The sequence below is a fragment of the Alternaria dauci genome, chromosome 9 (genome assembly GCF_042100115.1).
Source record: "Alternaria dauci strain A2016 chromosome 9, whole genome shotgun sequence".
In the NCBI taxonomy this organism is placed as follows: Eukaryota; Fungi; Ascomycota; class Dothideomycetes; order Pleosporales; family Pleosporaceae; genus Alternaria; species Alternaria dauci.
Genome location: NC_091280.1, coordinates 1,154,034 through 1,178,077, shown reverse-complemented (window position 1 = coordinate 1,178,077; position 24,044 = coordinate 1,154,034). Strand labels below are relative to the sequence as shown.

Here is a 24,044-nt window from a genome sequence, read left to right as displayed (position 1 = left end):
GAAAAGTATGTACATGAAACGTAAGAATGTACGATTCGATTTTTTATTGCAGGGAAGCTCAATGGGATGGATACGTCAGAGCAATGTGTGGAAAAATCGTCATCTGGTTTCAAGCACGGATTAGTAAGAGCCAGTGCTCACAGCGGCATGTCCATCGACGGTGACGGTAACAGTTGCCTTCACCGTCTCAGTCACAGTAGCTCCGCTAGTGCAGGTAGTAGCATCTGCAGCCTCGGACGCAATCAGGGTAGGCTGCGCAGCATCATAACCAGTTGGCTTGTCAACCTGCTTCTCAGGAAGCACGGCGGTGTATGATGGGAAAGCGCTCATGGGGAGAGGGGTCGCGGCCTCGCTGACTACCGACGTTCCAGAAGAGACGTGGGGTAGGGCCGCAGAGTAGGCGCCGGACGGGGCAGCCCCGTATGCAGATGAGATGACAGCCATGGAAGTAGGGCGTACGGTGGCGGAATAAGTAGCACTGCTGTTGCCAGCAGGCGCAGGAGCAGCGGTGCAGCCTAGTCCGGATGCTGAGGTAGCAGAAGCAGGACCGGACTGGATGGGGTTGCAGCCAGGGAGAGCATCGAGGACGCTTCCATCATCGCCACCGTATGTCTCCATGGCAGAGCAGCTTGCCCAGGACTCGTCGCTGTCCTTGTTGACGTTCTCGGAACCGAAGCACTGTTCCATTTCTGCCTGTCCACATCCGCAACCGCACTTGCAGCCGTCGTTCTCGCTTACAGCCTTCTCGAGGACACCGGACTCCCAACCGTTCATCTATCGTCATGTTAGTAAAGGTACGAGAGAGGTACAAAAGAACGTACAAAGTCGCCGTGGAAGCCATAGCCAGTTGGGTCACCATTGGACAAGATCCAAGGAGCCTCGTTAGGACCAAAGGTAAAGCTGGTAACGTCCCACCAGTACTCGATGAAGAGAGTCGGGAAGCGCGCAGCCCTGTGAGTAGTCGGGCAGTTCTCGATTCCAATCCCAGCGTTGCCGTTGGGGTAGGCCATGTGCGCACTAGGGTTCTTGGGGTCCATCTTCTCACCGTTCCAGCAGGAAGGGAAGGTGACTTCGGACGCGAAGCCGTACTTGCAAGTGCTGAAGCCCTTGGGGAACCCATTGGCGAAAATGGCTGTCGAGCCACCGTCGGGCTCGTGGCAGCCCCAACGAACACCGGCTGGGTTGTCGCCATCCGAGCGCTTGAGCGGGCTACCAGCAATCATGTTAAAGTCTTCTGGGTACGCCGTGACATTTGCCCAGTTGTTGCCATCGCCGTACTTGTAGTAAATCTTGGTTGATAGCTCGGGTACACGGTAGAATTTGGTTCCGTTGGTGAAGAATAGAGTGGGGCGCCAGTATAAGGACTTGTCGGTCTTGACACGAGCAGTAGTGCAGTCCGAGGCCTGAGTATCAGCAAAGCCCATCGCCTTGGAAAGTCCGTTTCCTCCATCGAAGGAGTGAAGATGTGGGCTCTCAGTTCCAGGGAAAAGACCGGGGTCGAGACGCTGGTAGCTCATGGCATTGCCAGCGCGGTTGTAGAAGCTGAAGTAGTTGCCAACGCACTGAGCGGAGGCAGTTGCGGCAAAGCCGGCCGTGAGGGAGACGATATCGAAACGCATGGCTGCTTGTTGGTGATGCTCGGGTATATGGGAAGTGGATCTCAATTGTAAGACAGCGAAAAGAGTGAGCTGTTTGTTAATGAAAGGACCGAGTCACAGACTCTAGATGCTCTTGATGTCAAAGGAGTGTGTATGAAGAGTCAAAAGAATGGAAGAATGGTATTCCCGTACCGGAAGCCAAAGAGAGCGATGGGGGGCAAGCGACAAGAGCAAGAAACGATAAGCAGGATGCTGGGTAAATATACATCAACGCCCGCCTGCACCTGGAATTGCATGCAGCCTGCTGTGGCCAGCCCACGCTTGAGGCGCCCCATTCCTGGACGAGATTAGCTAGGGCTTCCAAAAGTTTGACTGATGTGACTAGATTCGCGTATGTGCGTAGTGGTTTCCAGGTGGAGATCTAAGCCAGGGGAGCCGCGCGCAGTGGGAAGACGGCGCGGGTATCAGGGGTAGGATGAGAGGATCCCATTCCGCGAGTCGCAAAAATACTTAGCAGTAACGCCCGAGTCCCTTTAGTGTGCAGCGAGGCTTGCAGTAGGTATGCCGCCGTTGTCTGAAACAAACCGATATACAGTCCACGCGACGCCCGTTGTTTGCTTCCCGGAGTCTGGACGACAGCCAGCCTATCGATAGGACAGAAACATACATCCCGTTCACGACGGTGTTCGGGGCGCTTAGCGTCACGATCGCCGGACGCGAGGCGTTGGTGGCTGATCTTCAAACGGTGCCGACTCCCCCTGCCTAAGATTAATGTCCGCACGCGCTTCGATTTGCTGCAAAAGTTTCTTTTTGGGCCTCGAGACAAGGGCTCTGATAACGAAGACGATCCGGCAAAGATGCTTTCTTACAGCGAACCCACCCAATGTGGAGCTGTGTACTTTTACCGCTGGGCCGCAACGGGAGTCACTCAAAGGATCGCCCGGGCACTGGAAACGAGATCTTCGCAAGGGCCGCTTGCTGTCTTTAGGGACATGAACCAGGGCAGTGGTCATTTTGACGACCTGTCATTTCCTGTATGTGGAAGGAAATCGATAAGAACTGCACACGGACTTGCTCAACTCGTCGTCACTCTGCACGGCACAGTCAAGGATGACACTTCGTACCTGAGCACAACATGTGTGTGGCGTCGAATCACAAGTTTATGATGACCTGCACACCGAGTTTAGCAATCGGGAAAACCGATGCAGCTCGCCTTTAGCTCAAGACTAAGCCTGCAAGATACGTGTTCCTGCGCGCGTACCTGGCAGATGTCTCCGTCCGGTAGAGAGCGGCCACCATTCAACAAGTTCGCAGTAGTCGGAGCGTAGGCTTTTTGCCATTTAGCCCGATGCCTGACGTCTCAACGACAGCACAAGACACGGCCGGTATCGATAGGGAGATTACCCTCCCTACTATTTTTGAAACACACAGTACGTGTGGTCTGGACCAGGCTTGATCCACATATCACATGTTGCCGCTGAGGAATTCCGTTGTCGTCATGATTTGCAAGAATGGGGGCGGCATCGGAATGCCCAACGACAGACATTATCTCTCGATAGCACAATGTTTCCCGTACGATATTGCAACGCCATGAATAGGACGTGGGCGAAGAAGGCGCGTAACCAAAGCTTGCGAGAACTTGGCCTGTGATACGCTGTGGAGCATCCCTGTACTTGAGGCTCCGTACACTTCGCGCTTGTGTTAGCATATGATGGGTCTAAGAAAACCACAGTTGTTGAGCGTCCGCGGAACGAAGCGACCGGGTACAGCAGAGCGGCAATGTGCCGCGGAAGATCAAAACAAAGTTTTGACGGAGTAGCAGAGCGCTTCGTTTTTGGAAGTTGCCATACGTCCCCAGTATCTAGGAAAGGGGGCGACATACGCGGAAAGACGACTTGGCGGAACCCCATGAATGGAAAGTCACAGAGTGGAAGAAGACTTATTGCATCTCGACTTGGGTTATGTGCATACAAACAATGCCTAGATAGTTGTACTGGCACTCTGTATGCACAATATCTTCTCTTTGCACCTTATGCTCGTAAAGTATTTGATCCACGAGCAACATGGACGTCGACTTGACCAACTTTGTGTATTATCGTTTTTATCACAGCTGTGCATAATGAGATTGGCCAAACGTACAAGCGCTCTTCGCGGACGAAACGTATGTCGCTCTGGGCTGTTAGTCCAACGAAGCCCTATTTGCTGGGTCAACCTTGATTCGGTCACGCAAATGGGCTGCGCTTCATGATGTTCTCTCGAACTCGCCTGAAGGTTTTTGGGTTCGTCGCAATCTTGGATGGGCGCCAAGTGCATGTCATCCAACTCAAGCTTTCCCACTGAACACACTTTCGACAACGCCCCACCGATCGATGCTTCTCTTGACCAGAGCTCCCATCATCTCCCTCCCCACGACGCCTCCGCCGCTCTTCTCCACTCGCCTGATGACCAAGTCTTTTGTACCTTTCTTTCCGTCCGCGCAATCCACCATCACGCTGACCGTTTCTCTACATACGCCCTCCTCGAATGCATCCGGATCACTGAGAACAAAATCCACTGCATCCTCTTCCTCCTCTCTCCTGCCTTCGAATACTGCGAATGTGCTGGGTATTGGTAGACCGCGTAGCTGAAGCCGATGCGCCTCTTTTGGTTCGTCCGAGCATAATATTCCCTCGTACTCTTCGTCATAGTATGCGTGTGGAAGAAGTGTATCGCGGAGTGCGGCGAGTATGGATATCCAAGCAGCGTCGAATGCGTTGCCATCAATGCTGATGAAGAAGACGTCGAGATAGAGGACCCAATATCCTTTCAGTTGTGTCTCGGCTTCGGTATCTGGATCTTCGGGGTTTGTTGATGGCTTGTATAGTATGCGGAGATCTGAGGCGCGAAGAAGGTGTGTTGAATTGAGGAGAGAACGTATGCGGGTTATGAGTGTTTGCGCGTATGTGGACGGTGCATTCCCGGGGATGTGAGAGGGCGTGCTTCCTGTAGACAGTTCCACGTTTGGAACCAACAGTCTCAGCTCTTCCACTTCTTCGTCATCTTCGTCGTCGTCTGCACTCTGTCCTGGGTACTTGTAGGCACCTGGTATGTCATCCTCTTTCAAGATCTCCGCGCGCACCCCGCAAACAACACTTGTGTTTCCGAGCCGCACAACCGCACTGCCGTTGCAGTGAGTTAGACTCCCGGTGTTGATTCCGGGTGTGCGAAATTCGTTTGCGGTACGGCCATTGGCGCGGATTGGCTTCTTCTTCTCGGCGGAGAGATGCGCTTGAAGAAACGGGTGCGGCGAGACAGCGGCGAAGATGGGGCGAGGGAACGTGAGGGCTGGTGAGGGCTGAGTTGCAGTGGCCATGTCGAGAACAGTGGACGGTAACCTGCACTTGGGCGCTGGTGGGATATTCGAGGCGCGAGTCGTGAGCACCTTTGTTAACGCTGGGAAATTTTGGAGCTCTGAGCTATGACGCGCTAAGGTTGAGCTTAATGGGTGGGGCCTGGAGATCTTAGCACAATCTGATCGTCGCATTCATCAGACACCCACGTTAGGTGAGCATAGCAATCAATCCACCTTGACATGAAATTAAGACTATATAACCCACGCGCTATACCCCGGGGTATTCTTATCCGCTATGAATGAACGCAGTTGTAGCTCCTAAAGCTTCGACTCTATCCTGAGCTGAGTCCAGCCTTGCCGACCTGTTGTACAGGCGTCCACTTTCCCTCCTTCTTGAACTGATCGCCCCTCAGCGTGCCCTCAGCAAGCTGGCTGATCATGTAATCTCTGCCCTTGATCATCCATACCATCTGGCTGGGGACCCTGAACCCATTGAATGCGCCCACACCCTTCTGAGTCCCGATGGGGCAGATCTGCTGCTCCTTTAGGTTCGCCGTGTAGTGACGGTCGCCTTTGTGAGGCTCCCCGGTCAAGTGCGCAAGAAGATCGTTCTTGAGGTTGGTCATGGCAGCAGGTATAGCATCGTACATGTCCATGATTCCTCCACGGGTGTATGAGCCTGCATCGCCGACGACGTAGACACGAGGACCGGCGGATTCGTGTTCGACGCGGAGCGTCTTGTCGTTGCACGCTACGCGATTGCGTGTATCGAGCCACTCCTTGGGAAGGAAGCCAGTGTTTGGCCGAGAGCCGGTCGCGTCAATGTAGACATCCGCTTCGATCGTTTCACCATTGCTAAGCTCCACTTTCGTCTTCGCGCCTTCTTCTTCACCCACTTTGGTCGACGCAACAACCCTGGTATTATAAGTGACATCGCACCCCAGCCGCTTCAAGAACTGCTCAGCAGTTTGTCCAATGGCTGGGCGGAGTAGAGGCAAAAGCTTCTTGTCGCCGCAGATAAGAGTGACCTTTGCTTTTGGGTTCTTAGGCGCAGACGCCATGAAACCAGGTCTTCCGTTCAAAATCTCAGCAATCTCTCCAGCGGTCTCGACACCCACAGGGCCACCACCGCCAATCACCACCGTCTTTGCGCTCTTCAAGCCCTCCTGGAAGGCGGTATGTACCTTTTCGAGAGCCTCGCGATCGGTAGCCTGTGTGAACAGGGGACTTGGTGTGGTGAATCCAGTCGCGATCACAAGCGCAGCGTATTCGACGTTCTGTTGCTCGCCTGACGCGGTTTCAACGCCGACTGTCTGACTGGTGGGGTCGACATGTGTGGCGGTTCCCTGGATGAACTTGAACTTTGGGAACGCGTAGGTGAAAGCGGGTTCGATTGGATAGAAGGTCTTCTCTGAAGGCATCATCTGTTTGGAAACGCTTTCTCTGGGTGCTGCGACGCGCCACCAGAAGTCTTTAGAAGGGTTGACGAGTGCAACATTGTAGGTCACCCCGTCCTTCTTCGGTAGTTGTGGGAGGACATGTTTGAGGGCGTAATGCGCGGCGCTGATTCCTGCAAAGGAACCCCCAAGGATAAGGATGGTTTCGGTGCTCATGTTGAATAATGATTAAAGATCCGCTTAAATTGGGTATACTGGGTGAAGTGAAGATTATGAGAGGAACAAATACGTCGCAAAAACAAAATGTTTGGGAGACGCGTTGGTAATAGACTTCAGGCGCGCTTCAAGCCTGAGGGACGCCGTAGGTGGGGAGCCGCCGAATCGTCAGGTCGAGGCTGAACCGAGCGACTGAGACGTTTCATTATTGCAAGCGCATCGTTAGTCCTTGATATATAGTTCTTCAAGTTGCCTCATCGGTATTTTAGCCGGCCTGAGACATTGCTTATGCTTGGGCTTATGAATCGCAACCATGAACGCCCTGCTTATTCTCATTGCCAGTGTTGGAGGCTTGGGAAAAGGAAGCTAGGGAGCGCGTCCTAGCTATTTTACGCTTAATCACGGAACCCGTTGTCGCCGAAGCCTTGCTGACAACAACACGGATGCCTAAACTATGGCAGCAAACAGATGCGTGCTTATGAGGTCCTAACAATCGCGGGCGTTTTCCGTCCCTCTGGCGCCAAATGCCAAATCACAAGCTCTGACGCTAGACAGATTCGTTACAGCTGCTGACTCATGAATCTTCGGCGACCCCTAGTATGCGCAGTCGGAGGCCTCGGAAACCCGCAAAGTCAAAGGCGTGTATGCTCCCATCCTGTGTTTGGTGCGCAGTCATGACATGGGGAGCGTGCTAGAAGATTTTCATTCATATCTGTTCCGAGACATAACGCCAGTCCGGTATCTGAATGCAAGACCCACCGCGACTGCTGACCGTCACGGTCGTTGCATCCATGAAGTCCTCCATATCAATATACATGCGGCAGGCTGTCATTGCACATGGCTCTTCCCTGGCCCTTTCCAGTCGTTGTTAAGCTACTTTTGTGTAACTTCTTACTCGACCTCAGCCTTGGACTCGAAGTTCTCGCCAGCGACAAGGTCGGGGATGTCATCGTCGTCCTCATCGTCGTCGTCCTTCTTCTCGCCATCCTCGCCCTTCTCCTTCTGCATGCTCTGGTAGGATTCGGCAAGTTTGCGTAGCGATGCGAGCGAATCTGGGCCGAGCTGGTTGAGGATGCCGGGGACGAGCTCTGTCAGCTCCTTGTCCTCACCGTGTCCGTAGATGGCGAAGGTGTTGGCAGGTACTGAGGCGTGGACTATACAAGTGCGCGCGTTAGTACATGGCATAGTGCGAATGTCGGGGAGGTATTGGGGGAGCGGGTTCAGATAGAAGCATGTCTGCTGTGCATCCAAGCTCCCCTCCCAACCCCTCATACTACGGAGCTTCAGGATGACGTACCCTTTGGTGCCGAGAAGTGGATGACGTTTCCGTCGCTCTTGAACATGTTGACCTCCTCAATGGCCTGGATGGGCTGGACGTTGAGCTTCTTCAGCGCGGTCTGGAGCTTCTTGTCGTCGGTACCAGCAGCCCTGTGGACCTTCTTGACCTTCCTGCGGGGAGTACCCTTGCCGCTATATATCGAGTTAGCCTCGATTCCCTCGTGTCCATCTCAGCGCTGTTATGCCGCTCGCTAGTGGGGGGTGGTCGTGGTGGTGGTTTCGCGGACTCTAGATATTTTGTGGTGCGGGGCTGTCAAAATTCGAGGAGAAGAGGCTTGCTTACCCTAAACACGCACAGGTTAGCAATGGAGACGTCGATTGATGTGGCCAACTGTCCCCCTCAAGGTAATTCCAGCCCAGAAAAGGCGTACATACCAATGCGCACTGACGCTTGCATGCGCGCCAACTTTGCTTGATCCATATTTGCGGTGTTGAGGACGAGGGATGACTAGGTGGGGAGAGCTGTGCAAGTGGACGTCAGCGGTCGGGTCCGATTTCTTCGCAGATTCGAGCGAGGGCTGGAGCTTAGAGTGAAGGCGGGACCGGTACGCACCTAAATTCGGGATCGTGGCCGAGACTTGGAGTGTGGTGTTGCTGGTGAAGTTGTTGCGGCCATCGGCGAAACTCTACGGAAGCGCCGATTGTGTGCATGCCTCGCTTGTTGGAAGCTCTAGATCCCCGCAACATCAGAGACTCCTTCCACACATGGGCGCAACACGCCCGTCATCCAACTCGCATCTCAACACTAACCATCGGCTCACGACGGACGTCATTTGTCACTCGCAGCGCATTTATGCACAACGGCTTTCTCGTCTGGTTCTTGCGAGATGTAAAATGCATACCTCACTTGGTGGCAGGAAGACGCAAGGCACGCAAGGGAACAGTTAACAGTGGTATACAGCTCTCTACCTCAACGCGCCACTATCTAAAGCATCGCCATTCCAGCTAAGCCAACAGCACCCAAAGCCCACGAGGCGGCCTTCGCTTGTGTCGCTGCGCCGGTAGTCGGTGTGGACGATGCTGCAGCTCCACTGGTGGCCGAACTGGGGCTTTCGTCGGTCGATGTTCCATTGGGGTTGCCAGATATGTTTTCCTGGGTAACACTCATGCCTGTTTGGTTCTTGCAGTTATCATTGAAGTTGATCTGGGCATTGTTGACCAAAGTCACATCCGCGCACTGAGGCTATTAGTAATTGCGCAGCAACAACGAATTCGATGCATGGTAGGCTTACCTGATATAGACCACCCGCCTCGTGGTTGTTGGTAACCACTTGTATTGTGGCCCTGGTGCCGTCCGAAACGTTCAATCCCGCTGGTACAGCAACCGAACCCAAGCAAAAATCTCCAAGTCCTGAGACCTGAAGCTGCTGTTGTGCGACAATGTTGAACCCATCTCCTGGGTTATCGCCAATGGCCATGTACACAGCGACATTTGTTTGCGGATGCTCCATGTGCAGTTGTATCGGGCCACCGCCAATGGGGAAGTCGGTGCGTTGTTGTTGAACATCGTTAAAACCACCACAGGGGAAGTTTCCCTGGGTGTCGTCGGTGAACCCACGCGACGCAGGGAACTCGAGTTGAAAATGGGCGAGGGCGAGAGGTAGGAACGCGAGCGCGAGGACGCTGTTGGAGAGCATGTTGACTGTTTGGACGTGGATGTAGGTATCGGTGTCAAGATAGAGAGGAAGATGCGGCTGACTTTGTATAGAGGAGCGCGAGAAAGCCAAGAATGCAACAACAGACAGCAAGTGAGTGCTGGGAGGCCCTGCCGTATTTATTGCAGCTTAGTTTGGAATGCATCTTGTCATTCCGTGCATTCCGTCCAATGAACCACTTGCCTCACGCGTTAGCACTGATGGCCACATGCATTTAACCTTGGTTTCAAATAGGCTGACGATCTAAGCAGAGAACAGTAAGTGAGAGGTATTATGCATCGGCGGCGGCACTCGCTAATGTGCAAGTTATCAGGGTACGGTATGTTGTGGCACGCTGGGTGAGCAAGTTTATTCCCAAAGCAGTGGCTCTACTGCCGAAGCGACTAGCGTCGAACATGGATCCATTCCACCCGTGAGGATTCCCGTCACACGCCGAAGCCTGCATTGGGTTCTGCACCGGCTGTGAAGATCAGAATCATGGGAATAACATGTTCACGAATCGCATGCTGGGACCTCGTGTGGAAATAGGTTTGTGGATCCAACGACAACGTGAGCACTTTATGATTCAAGACATTTGGCCAAACATGGAGCGATGAAGAAGGTTCCGTGAATCATGGATCAATTGGAGCGCTTATGTGAACGAGCAAGGTTGTCATGACAGCTTTCCCTATGAACACATTTGTGCGGTTGTGAGTCCAAGGCTCAATGGTCCGTAACGTGGTTGAACCTGCCAAATGCCAGTTCGCCGACAAAAGCACCTGCCAACACAGACAAGAAGTATCCCACGTTGTATGTCATAATTGCCAGCATGCTGTTGAGGAGTCAGTTTCGACCAAAGCAATGTACAGGCATGTGTATCACTTACAGGAGGTACCCGACACCAGCTGCAACCGTCATTAGGAGTGCCCTGGGCAAATCCACACTGAACCTCCAGGGTTGGATATGAGATACCGGCGCTGAGACAACCCGCACATCCTCTTGAACACCATTTGTTGTAAGAATACCCGTCATCGAGTTGGCGTCGTCCGTAGCTTTGTCGACAACCGCTTTTTCGCCAGCAACGACAACATATCGTCGCTTCAAGGCGCTCTTGACTGCCCTGACCTCAAGGAAGGTTTTTGCCGCAAAGACTGCACGGAGGAGAATAGAGAGGAAGATAAGGAAGATGCATGTCCCAGCGTATTGACCAGCAGTTGTAGGCGTCCATGTCTCGGAGTATAGCGGGGTATTCGTCGCTGTGAAGAATGCCATTGCCATGCTGCCATGTGACGATGTGCCCATATCCATGCCGCCCATGTCCATCGAACTGGTAGCCGTATCGTGACCCTCGTGAGCGACCATGGTGCCAAGTTGGGTGTGCGTGTAACCGATGAGAATATTTCTGGCGACGAGGTTTAGGAAAGCGTGCGTCTAGGTGATGCGGGGAGATTAGGTAGCAAAAATTAAATATTGAGTTCCAGACTGCCAACTCGGTACTGGGAAGATGATCGCTTAAGAGTCCTTGGTACGTTGTGGGGGGTTACACATTCACTGGTTCCGATTGCGCGCGTGAAGAGATTTGAGCATGAACACTCGGCCTGGAGGAGTTGGTTTCGTGTTGCAGTACATGCGAGTTGGGTGATTGAGTAGGATCTTGCGACACCCAAGAAAATGTCAAGTCTGGGCTGATGCGTGAAGCGTCAGGGCATGTGAGCACATTTCTCGGCAACGGCTTCCCGACTACGAGTAAGAGAGAGTAATCTCGAAGCCACGGACGGCCTGCAGCGATGCACCTGCACCTTCAATGGGTCACGGCGCGCGCTGCAAGTGACTGCAAACGAATGGGCGACGTTCGGAGAGCCGTAAGTTCCAAGGAGCGACTTTGAGCATAATTAGCCGCACTCGGTTAGCGCGTGAAGCTTAATCTACGCCACGGCCAGCAGAGTGCCCACTGGTAATCCAAGCCCCGCAGTGCATCGAGCCTGCATCTGAGGGCGATTGATTACACTCGGCACTAGCAAAGCATGTTGATTATTTCCAGAAGCGTGTCTGGAGTTGCTCCATGTGTGACACTCCTTCTAAATCACTATCGTTCTTCGTTACTCCTATGGCCCTGTCACATCTTTTCCACCTTCCAATGTACTAGACTGTATTGTCGCACCCGTCACTCAGCAGCCAAAGGAGCCATCGCCCTATCTACATCTTAGACTTGGTTTCGACCGAGCCAGCATGCGATAAATACCAAGGCTGGGCTTTCGCCTGTTCGTCATTCGCAAACACCCAACTTCGCATTTACTACAGGCCTGAAATTAGCAGTCAAACAAGGGTTGCAAGGTCACAGCGGCGCACATCATGAGTCACAATCACATGTCGATGAGCATGTTGCCCGTGCTCGAAGAATGGCCAGATTTTTACTACGCAGTAGTAGGTGCAGCAGTCGGCATCGCAACACTCTTCAACGTCTACAGCTACGTGCTGTACCGCCAAAGAATGCTTGCAATAAGAGACGGTTCGCAGACACCAGCAAAGCCGAGGTCATGGTTCGCTCTCGGAAACGCGACACTCTTCGCATTAATGCGCGAAGCATCCAATTTCTCCATACGCATACCACTAAAGGGCCGCATACTCAGATTACCAACAGTCGGCCGAACATCTCTAGTTGCAGCAAACGTGGTAGTCCTAGTCGTTCTATGTTTGTACGGCTTCGACGTGACGGACCAGTTCAGTATGGAAAATATTGGGTTCCGTTGCGGTGTCGTTACAATCGCCCAACTACCTATAATCATCCTGCTAGCGGGCAAGAATAATGTTATTGGGTATCTCAGCGGTGTCAGCTACGAACGACTGAATTGGCTACACCGGTGGTGCGCTCGATGTATGCTTCTCACAGCTACTATGCACATGGGGTACTTTTTCAGTGCCTGGGCACCGTATGACTACATCGGCTATCAACTCAAGAATAACAAGATTGTATGGAAAGGCCTCGCCGCCTGGTGTTCGCTGGCGTGGATCGTCTTCAGTTCCATGACACCGATCCGTGGCTGGAACTACGAGATATTTGTTATCCAACACATCATTTCATTTGCGGTATTCCTTGCGTTCATTTACATCCATACCCCTATCGAAATGCACGGCTATATTTGGGCACCTGTTGCCTTTTTCGTATTTGACCGCGTCTTCCGCGCGCTCCGACTAGTATACATCAACACGTCCCTGTTCCATCCTTCATTGAAGAAACGAGGCCAGATCGATGGCTTCTGGACTTGCAAAGCCGAATTTACACCTCTTCCACACAACACAACACGAATCGTCATCCCCAATCCTCCTATCAACTGGACCCCTGGCCAGCATGTATACCTATCTTGTCATTCCCTAGTACCACTTCAAAGCCACCCGTTCACCGTGGCATCGATTCCAGAAGATGGAAGGATGGAATTCTATGTCAAGGCTGAAAAAGGTGGGACAGAACGTTTCTTCAGGCACGGGGAGAAATCCAGCCGTCTGGTCGGACGAACCGAGAAAGCCAGAACCGTGGCCATAGAAGGTCCCTACGGCACCTTGAGACCACTTCGTCAATTCGACAGCGTCGTTCTCCTTGCAGGAAGCACCGGTGGAACCTTCACCCTTCCGCTCCTACGCGATCTACTCCAAGGCTGGAAAGAGAATGCTCGTGGCAGCCCAGGTAGCACCTTGTTCTTGAAAACGCCGACAGGCGCCGTCACACGACACATTCGTTTCGTGTGGGTCGTCAAGAGTAGAGGCCAACTCAGTTGGTTTTCCGAGCAACTCTCTTCCATATACAACGAATTCCAAACGCTACAAGAATCACTTCGCGACGTCAAGCTCGAGATGACGATTTACATCACCTGCGACGAATCCCTTACCGAAGAGCACAATTCCTTACTCTCCGGTGTGACAGCACCCACGACAAACGCGGCACAGCAGCAGAATGAGGTCAAGCACGGCGCAGTCCAGTATAGATCACTTCAACAAACGACAGTACAGGGTAGCGCGACAAAGAAGGAAGGCTACCAAGAAGTCGCATCTCTCAATTCTGAAAACCTCGATGTCCAACAAACATCCTGTAGTCCGAATGGCATATGCTGTTGCCGCGCTGCCATCGACGAGTCGGATTCTCCTTCGGCCGGTAAAACCGTATGTGAATGCTCGAAACCCAAAGCTGATACATCATCTCGTCCCACTTCCCTAGTACCATCTACTCCATCTTCTATTGAGCCAAGTCAGAAAGTAGTCGTCCATCCTGCGATAGGGGTATACTCGGGTCGACCAAAAACACGCGAGATCATACGTCGGTCATTGGAACAGGCGCTAGGAGAAAGTGCTGTGGTGGTGTGCGGGCCGCAGGGCTTAGTGGCGGATGTGAAGCAAGACGTCGTTTGCTTGAGTGATGAAAGGGCGATACATAAAGGAACGGGAGCGCAAGGTGTATACCTACATACCGAGAGCTTTGGCTGGTGATACCCGCGGCACATAATAAATTGTTCATTTACCCCATCACAGTGTTCAAGTTCTCATCTCTTCATAAAGTATGGTAGTAGTAACATTCGTTGCGAAGAGATAAAATAAGAGTACAGATGCACAGCGTCTCATGACAGTGCAACGCCTCAACGCCTACCCAATTCAATCCACAATATCGCCCAAAAGATGCCAGTATGCTGATGGGAAAATGGGATAATGAAAAACAAACGCAGATGCAATGATGACAAAGGGAAGAGACGGTAGATGAGACGCGACGCGATGGTTCGCTTTCAATCCACAATCATCAACGCCGAAACACCACTCCGTTTGACAAACAAAGGAAATGGTATCTGTCCTCCAGTTTTCCAACGCCATGGAAAGTGTTAACCAATATACCCCATTATTCACTCCTCTTCGTGTCATTGTACATGTCGTAATCGTTCCGGAGCTGTCACAGATCGTCCGTCCTACCGGACCATGCGCTTGCTGCGGACAATGAAGGGAGAAGGCATCTCCGGCTCGGTTTCGGGGTCCCATACTGCAGGCGGACTGACGCCGCCAGTCCTCTTGACAGGACTCCTTCGGCCGCCATACCCGAAGCCTTTCTTAGCGCCACCCTCGTCCTCGCTCATAGTATGCACAGGAATACCGCGCGCTTGTTGAAGTTCGACCAATGTGCGACCCTGAACACCACCGTTGTTGCGCATCGCTTGCACACGGAACGCCTCGTTGCCCTTCTTTGATGGGAGACCAGCAAATGGTATAGACTTTGTTGTGGCGCCGGTCTTGCGCGGCGACGTTGATGGGTTGTCGGTGGACCTGGCCTTCTGTCGAGATGGTGATGCAGCGACAATGGGTACGGCGGAAACGGGGCGAGGCTTCGTAGTTCTGGGACCCAGCAGGTTTGGTGTGCTTCCGAGTCGGGCATTTGCCTTGAGTAGTGGTGCTTGCGCGTTTGCGAGCACCTTGAAGGGGTCTTCACTCATAGGACGACCGCCAGAAGCGCTTCGTGCGCGAGTTGGTGACGGCAGCACGGGAAGGTCGTCGTCATCGTCGAAGTCGGCATTCCACTCAGCCTCAGTTGGCGAGGGAGGAACATCAGCTTCCCACTTCTTGGCCCCTTCCTTGGCCGCAGCGAAGATGTTTTGCTTAGGTTGTTGGTTGCGACGAGGGGAAAGGGACAGCCCCTTGAGTGATGCAGGCGCGGGCGATGGCTCGGCCATCTGAACATCCATGGGAGAATCCGGCACTTGCGTGGTGGAAGGCTGGGAGAACATTGTGCGTGCGCGAACGAGAGGGCCCCGAGACGGTCGCTTTGCCTTTGGTTTGGATGCGATGGCGACATCTTCGGTGTGATCGTCTAGAGAGAGTGACGAAAGGTCTGTTCCACTTGCGAAGTCGGAATCTGTGTTGAGCGTGTTCTGGGAAGCATTCGCAACGGCGCCTTCGGCGTCTGCTGAGAACAAAGCTGAAGGTTCGGTTGCCGCCATGGTGGGTGTGTTTGAACGAGGAGCCAGCTTTGGTGATGTGCTCAGACGGTTGGGGTACATCTTCAGAGCCCGCTCTACTCGCCTGTTGACCTCCCCTTCGAACGTCGCCTGGAGGTGCGCCAGCTCCTTTTGCACCCGCTGCTCTGTCTGGAGCTTTACTTGTCGCTCGATCTCCAATTGTGCCTTGACTTCCCATTCTCGTCGCAATTGGTCGTCCAGCTCCTTGCGTATGCGCGAAATGGCCTCGCTTGCTTCCTTCTCTCGCTTCGCGGTGAGCATACGTTGCTCTCGGAGATCTTGCCCCAGTTTGACCACCTCCTGCTCTTTGCGCATGAGCTTGACAATGGGCAGGTTGAGAAGGGCGGCAGTATCTGGCCTGTGGTCGGGCGTTGTGTTGAGGCAGCTGGCGATGACTTTGCGGAGCTCTGCTGAGTAGCAGGCAGGTATGTCAGGATATCGACCCAGCTTGATCTTGGAGATGAGTTCGAAGTGAGTCTTCGCGTTGAAGGGTGGGGACTTGGTGCACATCTCGTATATGATGCACCCGAGTGCCCAAATGTCGGAATGAGGCCCATATTGCTCCGCCTTGCAGATCTCGGGCGACATGTAGAAAGGCGTGCCGACGTAGGTAGAGGCGAAGTCGTGTGACTGGAGGATTTTGGACAGACCGAAGTCGCCCAGCTTGACGCTGTTGTCATCTCCGAGGAAGACTGCGGGTTGTTAGTACAATCAAGCAGGGGCGAGATGACCAAGTACTGACTGTTCTCGGGCTTGAGATCTCTGTGGAGAATCATGGGCTTGCGTGGGTCACGGACTGGCTTCGCATTGCCAACCAGGCCCATGACGTTGCGGCCTGCTGCAGGGGGGTCTTCGCCATAATGGCAGCGGTACAAGGCGCTGACGATCTGGCTGAAGATGCTCCAGACAAACTCCTCCTCGCACATCTGGTTCTTGTTCTTGAGGTCTCGAATGACGCGTCCGAGGTCGCCGTTTCCGCAGTATTCCATGTAGAGGTGGAGGTCTTGCGATGCCTTGATGTGGTCGCGCTCGAAGTAGGCGACAATGTTGGGGTGTCGAAGCTCCTTCAGGATAGACAGCTCGGCCTGCAGTTGCTCGCGTTCCTTCTGCGACATCTTAAGATAGCTGATTTCCTTGCGGCAGAGGATCTAGGTGGCCGTTAGCAAAGTCGCGCGCGCAGGCGTTGCCGTGGTTGCATACATAGCCATCCGACTTTCGCTTGACCTTGCGAATGATACCAAAAGACCCATGGCCTATACAATGTCAGCACGCGTCGCCTGTCACATCCCAACGTCTGGCCGTACCAATCTTCTCGAGCACGTCGTACTTTTCTTCCTCGGGCATGGTGAAGGTATTGCTATTGCTCAAAAGACATGCAAGTATGGGAATGTGGCGAAGGGTAGCAAGCTGCTGGGTTAGTAGAGGTCGAAGGTAGTGACGGGTGTAGATTATGTACAATGAATGGGTGGGATAGAAGCCAGGTTTCCTTGGTGTTTGGGCCTGTTTACGCTAGCGCCCGTCAACCCAGCAACGCCCACGTTTTGCAGTTGCCAGGTGGGACGCACCCCTGTCATCGCCCTTATCGATAGCACTCCGATCCACGCCGCCACTCGTCATCGCATAACAATCAGTAGTCACTGTCGCAATATGTCGGCGCCCGCAGGTGAATCCAGATCCACTTTTTGCCACAGCCAGCCATGGACGTCAAGAAGAAGTACGAGATCGAGGCGGCCCTCGCGACAGAAGCCCAGGCCATCTCGTCAGGCCAGCTCAAGGAAGAGAACCCGCTAGACCTAAGCGATGATTTCAGGGTCTTTTGCGAAGCATGTCGGAGGGGGGACCTGAAGGTTTGCCAGGAGCTCATCTCCACGGGTGTAAACATCAACGCCAGGGACAAGTTCGATTATACCCCTCTTATCTTAGTATGACACACTTCTGGGCATTCCGTTACCTGAACAAGAGCAGCGCGCTGACCGCTGAAGGCTAGTCTTTGTGGTCACTACGAAGTCATAAGACTTCTCCTTGAAAACGGCGCACTCTGTGAAAGAGACACTTTTCAAGGGGAGCGGTGCCTGTACAACGCCCTCAACGACCGCATACGCAACCTGCTACTGTCCTACGATTACGCGAAAGCTTCCAACCCCCTCCAACCGCTGGCGGCACACATCACTTCACTCCTCACGAGACCCTCGCCGAAGACGACGGATATCACAATCACAGCCTATGGCCAAGAATTCCATCTCCATAAGTTCCTCCTCGCGGCACGATCACCGTACTTTGCGAAGAAGCTGGAAGCGGCACCAAACACGGCGTCGTGGAAGCTACCAAGCACCATACCCGCAGAGTCGCTAGGTGTCGCATTGCAGTATCTCTACTTCCAGGAAGTCTCAATACGGCGAGCACTACACGGCTTGAGTGATGAGCAGGAGCTGGTGGTGCTAAATGGCATAGATAAGATCGGCAGGCAGCTGGAGATAGAACGCTTGTTTGAAGACATTACAGAAGTCTCGGACCGAAGATTATTGCGTCAGCGGCGAGCTGAGGAACTGGAACGTGGCAGGGACCAACTAGAAAGTTGGTTCAAGAACAACGTCATCAGGCACAAGAGGGTCGTCGACACTGCAAAAGTGGACAGCATACAATGGGACCGGGAGAACTCCATCTTCGCCGACATACTGCTCCGTGCCGACGATGACGACGAAGACCAAGGTTCCGAGGCCACTGATCAGTCACCAGGGCCATCAGAGTCATCCACGCCACCTGTGAGAAACACTCCAGGTCCCCTTTTGGGAATTCCAGTCGGACCAGGTCGCTCACGTTCGAGGTCGCCTTCGCGTCAACGAGCACCTCGTAAATCAACTATTTTCCCGGCCCATCGCGCCATGCTATTGCGCTCCGAGTACTTCCTGACCATGTTCAGCTCACAATTCAAGGAAGCACACGACACGCCGCATTTGCAGATTGTGACCATCGACTGCTCGCCAGCAGTTTTGGAGACTATACTCACCTTCATGTACACCGAGCGTGCTGACTTTGGTCTGGATATTGCAATCGATGTGCTCTTTGCGGCAGATCAGCTCTTCATTGAGAAGCTGAAGCAACGCGCTGCTATCATCATTTCCGCATTGGGCAACGGTGCAACCTCAGCAGTCGAGTCTGACAACCCACGGGGTGCTACAGACGCAGATGAAGCCGTCGATATCTATGAAGTTATCCGAGCCGGGTGGGACACAAGAGTGCAGCGCCTTGAGGAATTTGCTGCGCGATACATTGCCTACCGGCTGGAACACTATATAGACCAACCCGAGTTTGCAGAGCTAGTCCAAGAATCTGCGAATCGTGTCAAGGCACGTCAAGAGACCGACACTGTCGAACTTGTCGACGATATCCGATACTATCTCTCGGAACGATTCAGGCTTCGCTTCGAGGACAGCGGGCTAGACGAGATGATGGACGAGAACGCAGCTATGCAAGCCAGCTCCAAGGGAGATCTTGTTGATGCCATGGGCGATTTTGCGCTAGAGGACGGTATACCCGACCAGGTGCAGCAAGATGAGAACATTGCGTCGGTCGAGCAGCAGATTGCTGCTGGTGTCATTAGAAATCTGGATGGCGAGGAAGTTGGCGATGAGTTTGCCCAGGATGCGATGAATTATCAAATCTTGCTGGGAAAGATAGATGCATTGCTTGAGAAGCTGAACTTGGATGCTTAGATAGAGAATCCAACCCAGTTCCGTACTAAACGAAGCATGGAATTTGCATGTGCTTGACAGAGCCGGCAGAGATGAAAAAAGTGATCACATCACGAATGTGATGCGTACCCATCATTGCAAATTCACTTGCATAAACTGTAGCCCTTTTGGCACCCAGTTTGACAGTGACCATTCGGCGGTTCCACAGAACCCGCCGCTTGAACAGCACTGCCCATTCGCAGGCCTACCAGCGCAGGTGAGTCCGCCCGAACTGCAAAAGCTCTCCAATGTGCTACCTTGACACTCCAGTCCCCGAAGCCGCAATTGCTACGCACTGCATGAGGTTCCAAGGGTCCTCCACTTTGTAGTTTCACTGTAGCGTTATGCGAATGGAAAATGCTTTTCAGATGAGTCTGAAATGGGCCTGCAAGTCTGGAGCCATACCGGGGTGCATGCCAGTGGGAGAGCATAAGGCGGGTGTAGTGTCGACCCCCATTAGCAGAATAAAACCGAACCTACTTCATATATGGCGCTGGTGGCTGGACTGGTTTGTAGTATGCGATGCTATATCAGTAGAACCTACTCGATTACAGCTGTTGGTGACATCATGGTGGGGTAGCCTCGGTGCACTGCGCAGCTCCCCACTAAATGGTCGTTGATAGCTTGATAAATGCCGTCGCAACTCACAATGCGCGTAATTGCCCGAGCAACCTCAACTTTACAAACCTCAACGGCTCGTCTTCTACCCCAGCACTTAAGAAGAGCTTCAGTTGCAGTACCGCGACTGTTCACAAGCTACCAAACAATACCCACGCGTCGATTACTTCCAAAACAACACCTCGCCAATATGTCGACCGAATCTACACAGTCGCAGGCATGCTGCAACACACCTGCGGTGGTCAGTAAAGGCTACCAGCCAAAGGGCGATTACATTGAGGCAGACGGACTGAAGACGTGTACGTCCAAGACCGCGACATGACTTGACGCCCCAATTGACTTGAACAGACCAAACTGGACCCAAGGACGCAAAGCAAGGAATTCTGGTCGTCTACGACATATTCGGATTCTTCAATCAAACACTCCAAGGCGCTGACATCTTAGCCTACACCAACAGCCAGAAGTACCAAGTTTTCATGCCTGATTTCTTCGAGGGTAGCCCAGCCGACATCTCCTGGATGCCGCCAGACACCAAAGAGAAGGAGCAGAAGATGGGCGAATTCTTCCAGTCGAAAGCTGCGCCTCCAAAGACGCTTCCGCGCATTCCGAAGATTGTTGATGAGCTCAGCCAGAAGAACGGTATTGAGAAGTGGGCTATCATCGGCTTCTGCTGGGGCGGAAAGGTATGAAGACACCAATTCAGCCTGGATGGATGCGTTAACACTGGACAGATTGTCAACTTGTCTTCCATGGAAGGCACAAAGTTCAAGGTCGCAGCAGCGTGCCACCCCGCCATGGTTGCTGGCGACGACGCCCCCGGCATCACGATCCCCTACATTATGCTTCCGTCTGGCGATGAGCCCAAGGATGATGTCAAGAAGTGGGAGGAGGGCATCAAGGTTCCTCACGTCGTGGAATGGTTCCCAGATCAGATCCACGGCTGGATGGCTGCGCGCAGTGACCTTGAGCAGGAGAAGGTCAGGAAGGAGTATGAGCGCGGGTACAAGCTGGTGTTGGATTTCTTCCACAAGCACATGTGAGTTTGATGCTAGAGCTGCGGGTAAGCGTGGAGTCGGATGCTGAGTTTGGTAGGGGTTCTGAGGCGAAGCTTTAGTCTCGCGGCTGGTAATGTCGATAGGAAGTACTATATATGAATTTACGACATGAGAACAATATCATAAAAGATCACTGCGAGCATATCCTTGGCGGCTTTCAACACGTTCCCACGGCACACTCGGAATGCCCCGCGACGCGTAGGAGAAGCTTGTCTGACGCTTTCAAGCCACTTTCCAAGCCGTTCACTCATCATGGACGGGTTGGATATATGGGCAATGTGGAAAAGGTCCGATGGAGAGTGGTTGAGCACGTCGCAGGATGAGAGCAGTGTGTGGGGCTCTTGGCCGTGGGGTTACTCGATAGGGCCGTGTGCATTGGCGTGTGCCCAGGTGGAACGGCGGTCTCAAGGCCGAGGGCACGTCGGCAATTGATCACGTTGTGGTTCAACATGTCGCGGGCTATGTAAGAGCATTGGGCGTACTTCGGCTTACTTTTGTCGCGACTTATCTCTTCGGTGTGTTTCTCTGTTCCTCTTCGTCCGTACAATCTCCACCACGAGACATAGAAAGCATATCTCATCATGGCTCTCGGTGTGTATTCCCATTCCGTGCGGCAACAGCCGCGGCGCGCCCGTCACAACAACTCGCAACCATGTCTCTACCCAACGCAAGTCGTGCATCCAAACTAACGCAGCTTTCAAGCACCCGTAGCAGGCGCAATCGCCGGCGTCACTGCCGCCGCCGCCTACATCGACGCCAAATACCACATTACCAAAGACCTCAAGAGCCAACGCGTCCTGAAGGCTGCTGCGCGCGACCTCGAGAGGAACGGTAAGCCCGAGCTCCCACAGTCTTTCCGTCTGCCATGCGCTAACACGACACCAGCACAAGGCAAAGGCCAGTCGCTATGGTACCAGTTTGAAGCCCAGGTCCGTCGCCTGCCCTCGACCGAAGAATGCATCTGGTCGCGCACCGGCTGCTACACATGGGCCGAAACCTACGCCAACGCCTGCCGATATGGCCAATACCTCCGCCAAAACGGCGTTGCCCCCGGCCAGCTCTTCGGCATGTACATGATGAACCGACCCGAGTTCTTGTTCGCGCATCTCGGTAGCTGGAGCATAGGCAGCGCGCCGGCGTGGATCAACTACAACCTCGCAGGTGATGCGCTGGTCCACTGCTTGAAAATAAGTGGCGCCAAGCTCTTGCTTGTGGACGAGGATCAAGAGTGCAGAGACCGTATTGAGGCTGTGAGAGAGAGGCTGGAGAGTGAACTGGGCATCACTGTCGTGGTCCTGGATGCCACTTTGAAAGGAGAGATATCCAGGCTGGAACCCGCGAGACCCGAGGATGAGCTTAGGGTGGGCGCCAAGGGGAAATTTCCCCTCTTCCTATTCTACACAAGGTCAGTGAGGCTTGTGGATCTTGTCGCTGGAGCGATGCTGATTATGACAGTGGCACTACTGGACACCCGAAAGCTTGTCCTTTCGAAACCCAGAGAGCCGTCGGTTTGACTCAACGTGTACGTGCCATGGGACTGAAGCCCGGGCCCAACGCCGACAGGTGGTATGTCAGTATGCCTCTATACCACGGCACTGGAGGCACTACAGCACTCGTCTGCATGGTCACCGGTCTCACATGCTGTATCGGCACCAAGTTCTCGACATCTAAATTTTGGTCCGACGTACGCGACTCGAGGTCTACCGCCATAGTTTATGTAGGAGAGACAGCTCGTTACCTCCTCAACGCCCCTCCCAGTGATCTGGACCGCAAACACAACGTCAGAGCCATGTTCGGAAACGGCCTTCGCCCTGACGTATGGCAGCGATTTGTCGACCGCTTCGGCATCGAGATCGTCGGTGAAATCTTCAACAGCACAGAAGGCGTCATGGCGCTGTTCAACGGTTCTCGTGGACCATTCACCGCCACGTCAGTCGGACACCAGGGTCTCATCGATCGCTGGCGCACCCATAATACCTACGTCCCCGTCGAGGTCGATATCGTCACAGGAGACCTCCTCCGTGATCCTAAGACCGGCTTCTGTAAACGAAAGTCGTACGAGGAGGGAAGCGAGATCCTCGTCCATATGCCAAGCGAGCAAACTTTCGTCGGCTACTGGAACAATCCCGAGGCCACCGAGAAACGCTTCGTACGCAATGTCTTCAAGAAGGGCGACCTCTACTACCGCACTGGCGACGCGCTGCGCCGCGACGCTGATGGCCGCTGGTTCTTCATGGACCGCCTTGGTGACACCTATCGCTGGAAGTCTGAAAACGTCAGCACGGCAGAAGTCAGCGAAGCACTTGGCTCCTTCCCAGGAATCCAAGAAGCAAACGTTTATGGCGTCGAAGTGCCTGGCTTCGATGGCCGAGCAGGCTGCGCAGCCCTTTACATCGACCCTGCTCAGCGAGACTCCTTCGACTTCAAAGCGCTACTTGCGCATGCGAGGAACAAGTTGCCAAAGTATGCTGTACCTGTCTTCCTCAGGACACAGAAGCAACAAACGACAATGCACAACAACAAGCAGAACAAGGTTCCGTTGAGGAATGACGGCATCGATCTAAGGAAGCTTATGGAAAGGGCGGACAAGGAGGCCAAGGAGCAAGGGAAAGAACAGGCCGAGTACGACACCATGTACTGGCACCCTGCTGGTCTTGGATCCGGCAAGGGCAAGGCCGGTGGTGACGACGGATATGTCGTCTTCACCATGGCCGACTGGGATATGCTCAAGGCAAGCGTGTATGTAGAGGGTAGTGCCAAACTGTGAGCTTTGCCTTTTTGTCCATGCGTGCTTCAAGTTTCCAGCCAGCGTCTTCGTTTCAAATATATCATATACCATAATCGCGTATGGCAGGACAACGTTGCATACCACGTGAAGACCTTCTATGAATCGCAGCACACAGGCTACAAGAGTGGAACAATACTCTTTGTCATCGCAGTTATCAAGGCTGTAATTAAGAATCATCTTGTCGAATCGCTCCCTGATCTGCGTTCTTCTCCATTCACCATCACCGAAATGGCCGAGGAGATGGTAGTTGTAACACATAACATGTTCGAGGTAAACACTCCGTATGCGATGAATTAAGGTACATATTACATCCATCAATGAGATACTGTAATCGTTCGACTGTTAATGTGT

The 24,044-nt window shown here is 53.3% G+C and overlaps 9 protein-coding genes across 9 annotated transcripts; 3 read left to right on the top strand and 6 right to left on the bottom strand.

The window, feature by feature from the left end:
• Positions 1–120: 120 nt before the first annotated feature.
• ACET3X_009079 (uncharacterized protein) lies at positions 121–1,619 on the bottom strand (the record flags this gene model as incomplete). Its single annotated transcript, XM_069455233.1, has 2 exons — positions 121–774; positions 822–1,619. The coding sequence occupies 2 exons, from the start codon at positions 1,617–1,619 to the stop codon at positions 121–123; spliced, it is 1,452 nt and encodes a 483-aa protein (XP_069303156.1).
• A 2,302-nt stretch (positions 1,620–3,921) lies between these two features.
• ACET3X_009078 (uncharacterized protein) lies at positions 3,922–4,950 on the bottom strand (the record flags this gene model as incomplete). The annotated part of the gene is made up of 1 exon (XM_069455232.1): positions 3,922–4,950. The coding sequence occupies one exon, from the start codon at positions 4,948–4,950 to the stop codon at positions 3,922–3,924; it is 1,029 nt and encodes a 342-aa protein (XP_069303155.1).
• Positions 4,951–5,261: 311 nt separating this feature from the next.
• Positions 5,262–6,542, bottom strand: ACET3X_009077 (uncharacterized protein; the record flags this gene model as incomplete). The annotated part of the gene is made up of 1 exon (XM_069455231.1): positions 5,262–6,542. The coding sequence occupies one exon, from the start codon at positions 6,540–6,542 to the stop codon at positions 5,262–5,264; it is 1,281 nt and encodes a 426-aa protein (XP_069303154.1).
• An 891-nt stretch (positions 6,543–7,433) lies between these two features.
• On the bottom strand, positions 7,434–9,517 carry ACET3X_009076 (uncharacterized protein; the record flags this gene model as incomplete). The annotated part of the gene is made up of 4 exons (XM_069455230.1): positions 7,434–7,696; positions 7,840–8,012; positions 8,852–9,057; positions 9,113–9,517. The coding sequence occupies 4 exons, from the start codon at positions 9,515–9,517 to the stop codon at positions 7,434–7,436; spliced, it is 1,047 nt and encodes a 348-aa protein (XP_069303153.1).
• A 720-nt stretch (positions 9,518–10,237) lies between these two features.
• ACET3X_009075 (uncharacterized protein) lies at positions 10,238–10,876 on the bottom strand (the record flags this gene model as incomplete). Its single annotated transcript, XM_069455229.1, has 2 exons — positions 10,238–10,346; positions 10,401–10,876. 2 exons carry the CDS (start codon positions 10,874–10,876, stop codon positions 10,238–10,240), a joined length of 585 nt encoding a protein of 194 aa, XP_069303152.1.
• Positions 10,877–14,460: 3,584 nt separating this feature from the next.
• Positions 14,461–16,845, bottom strand: ACET3X_009074 (uncharacterized protein; the record flags this gene model as incomplete). The annotated part of the gene is made up of 4 exons (XM_069455228.1): positions 14,461–16,193; positions 16,244–16,649; positions 16,702–16,754; positions 16,806–16,845. 4 exons carry the CDS (start codon positions 16,843–16,845, stop codon positions 14,461–14,463), a joined length of 2,232 nt encoding a protein of 743 aa, XP_069303151.1.
• Positions 16,846–17,198: 353 nt separating this feature from the next.
• ACET3X_009073 (uncharacterized protein) lies at positions 17,199–19,214 on the top strand (the record flags this gene model as incomplete). The annotated part of the gene is made up of 2 exons (XM_069455227.1): positions 17,199–17,423; positions 17,484–19,214. 2 exons carry the CDS (start codon positions 17,199–17,201, stop codon positions 19,212–19,214), a joined length of 1,956 nt encoding a protein of 651 aa, XP_069303150.1.
• An 826-nt stretch (positions 19,215–20,040) lies between these two features.
• ACET3X_009072 (uncharacterized protein) lies at positions 20,041–20,964 on the top strand (the record flags this gene model as incomplete). The annotated part of the gene is made up of 4 exons (XM_069455226.1): positions 20,041–20,149; positions 20,199–20,533; positions 20,582–20,886; positions 20,943–20,964. The coding sequence occupies 4 exons, from the start codon at positions 20,041–20,043 to the stop codon at positions 20,962–20,964; spliced, it is 771 nt and encodes a 256-aa protein (XP_069303149.1).
• Positions 20,965–21,486: 522 nt separating this feature from the next.
• ACET3X_009071 (uncharacterized protein) lies at positions 21,487–23,672 on the top strand (the record flags this gene model as incomplete). Its single annotated transcript, XM_069455225.1, has 4 exons — positions 21,487–21,496; positions 21,608–21,736; positions 21,791–22,310; positions 22,361–23,672. 4 exons carry the CDS (start codon positions 21,487–21,489, stop codon positions 23,670–23,672), a joined length of 1,971 nt encoding a protein of 656 aa, XP_069303148.1.
• Between the last annotated feature and the right edge of the window lie 372 nt (positions 23,673–24,044).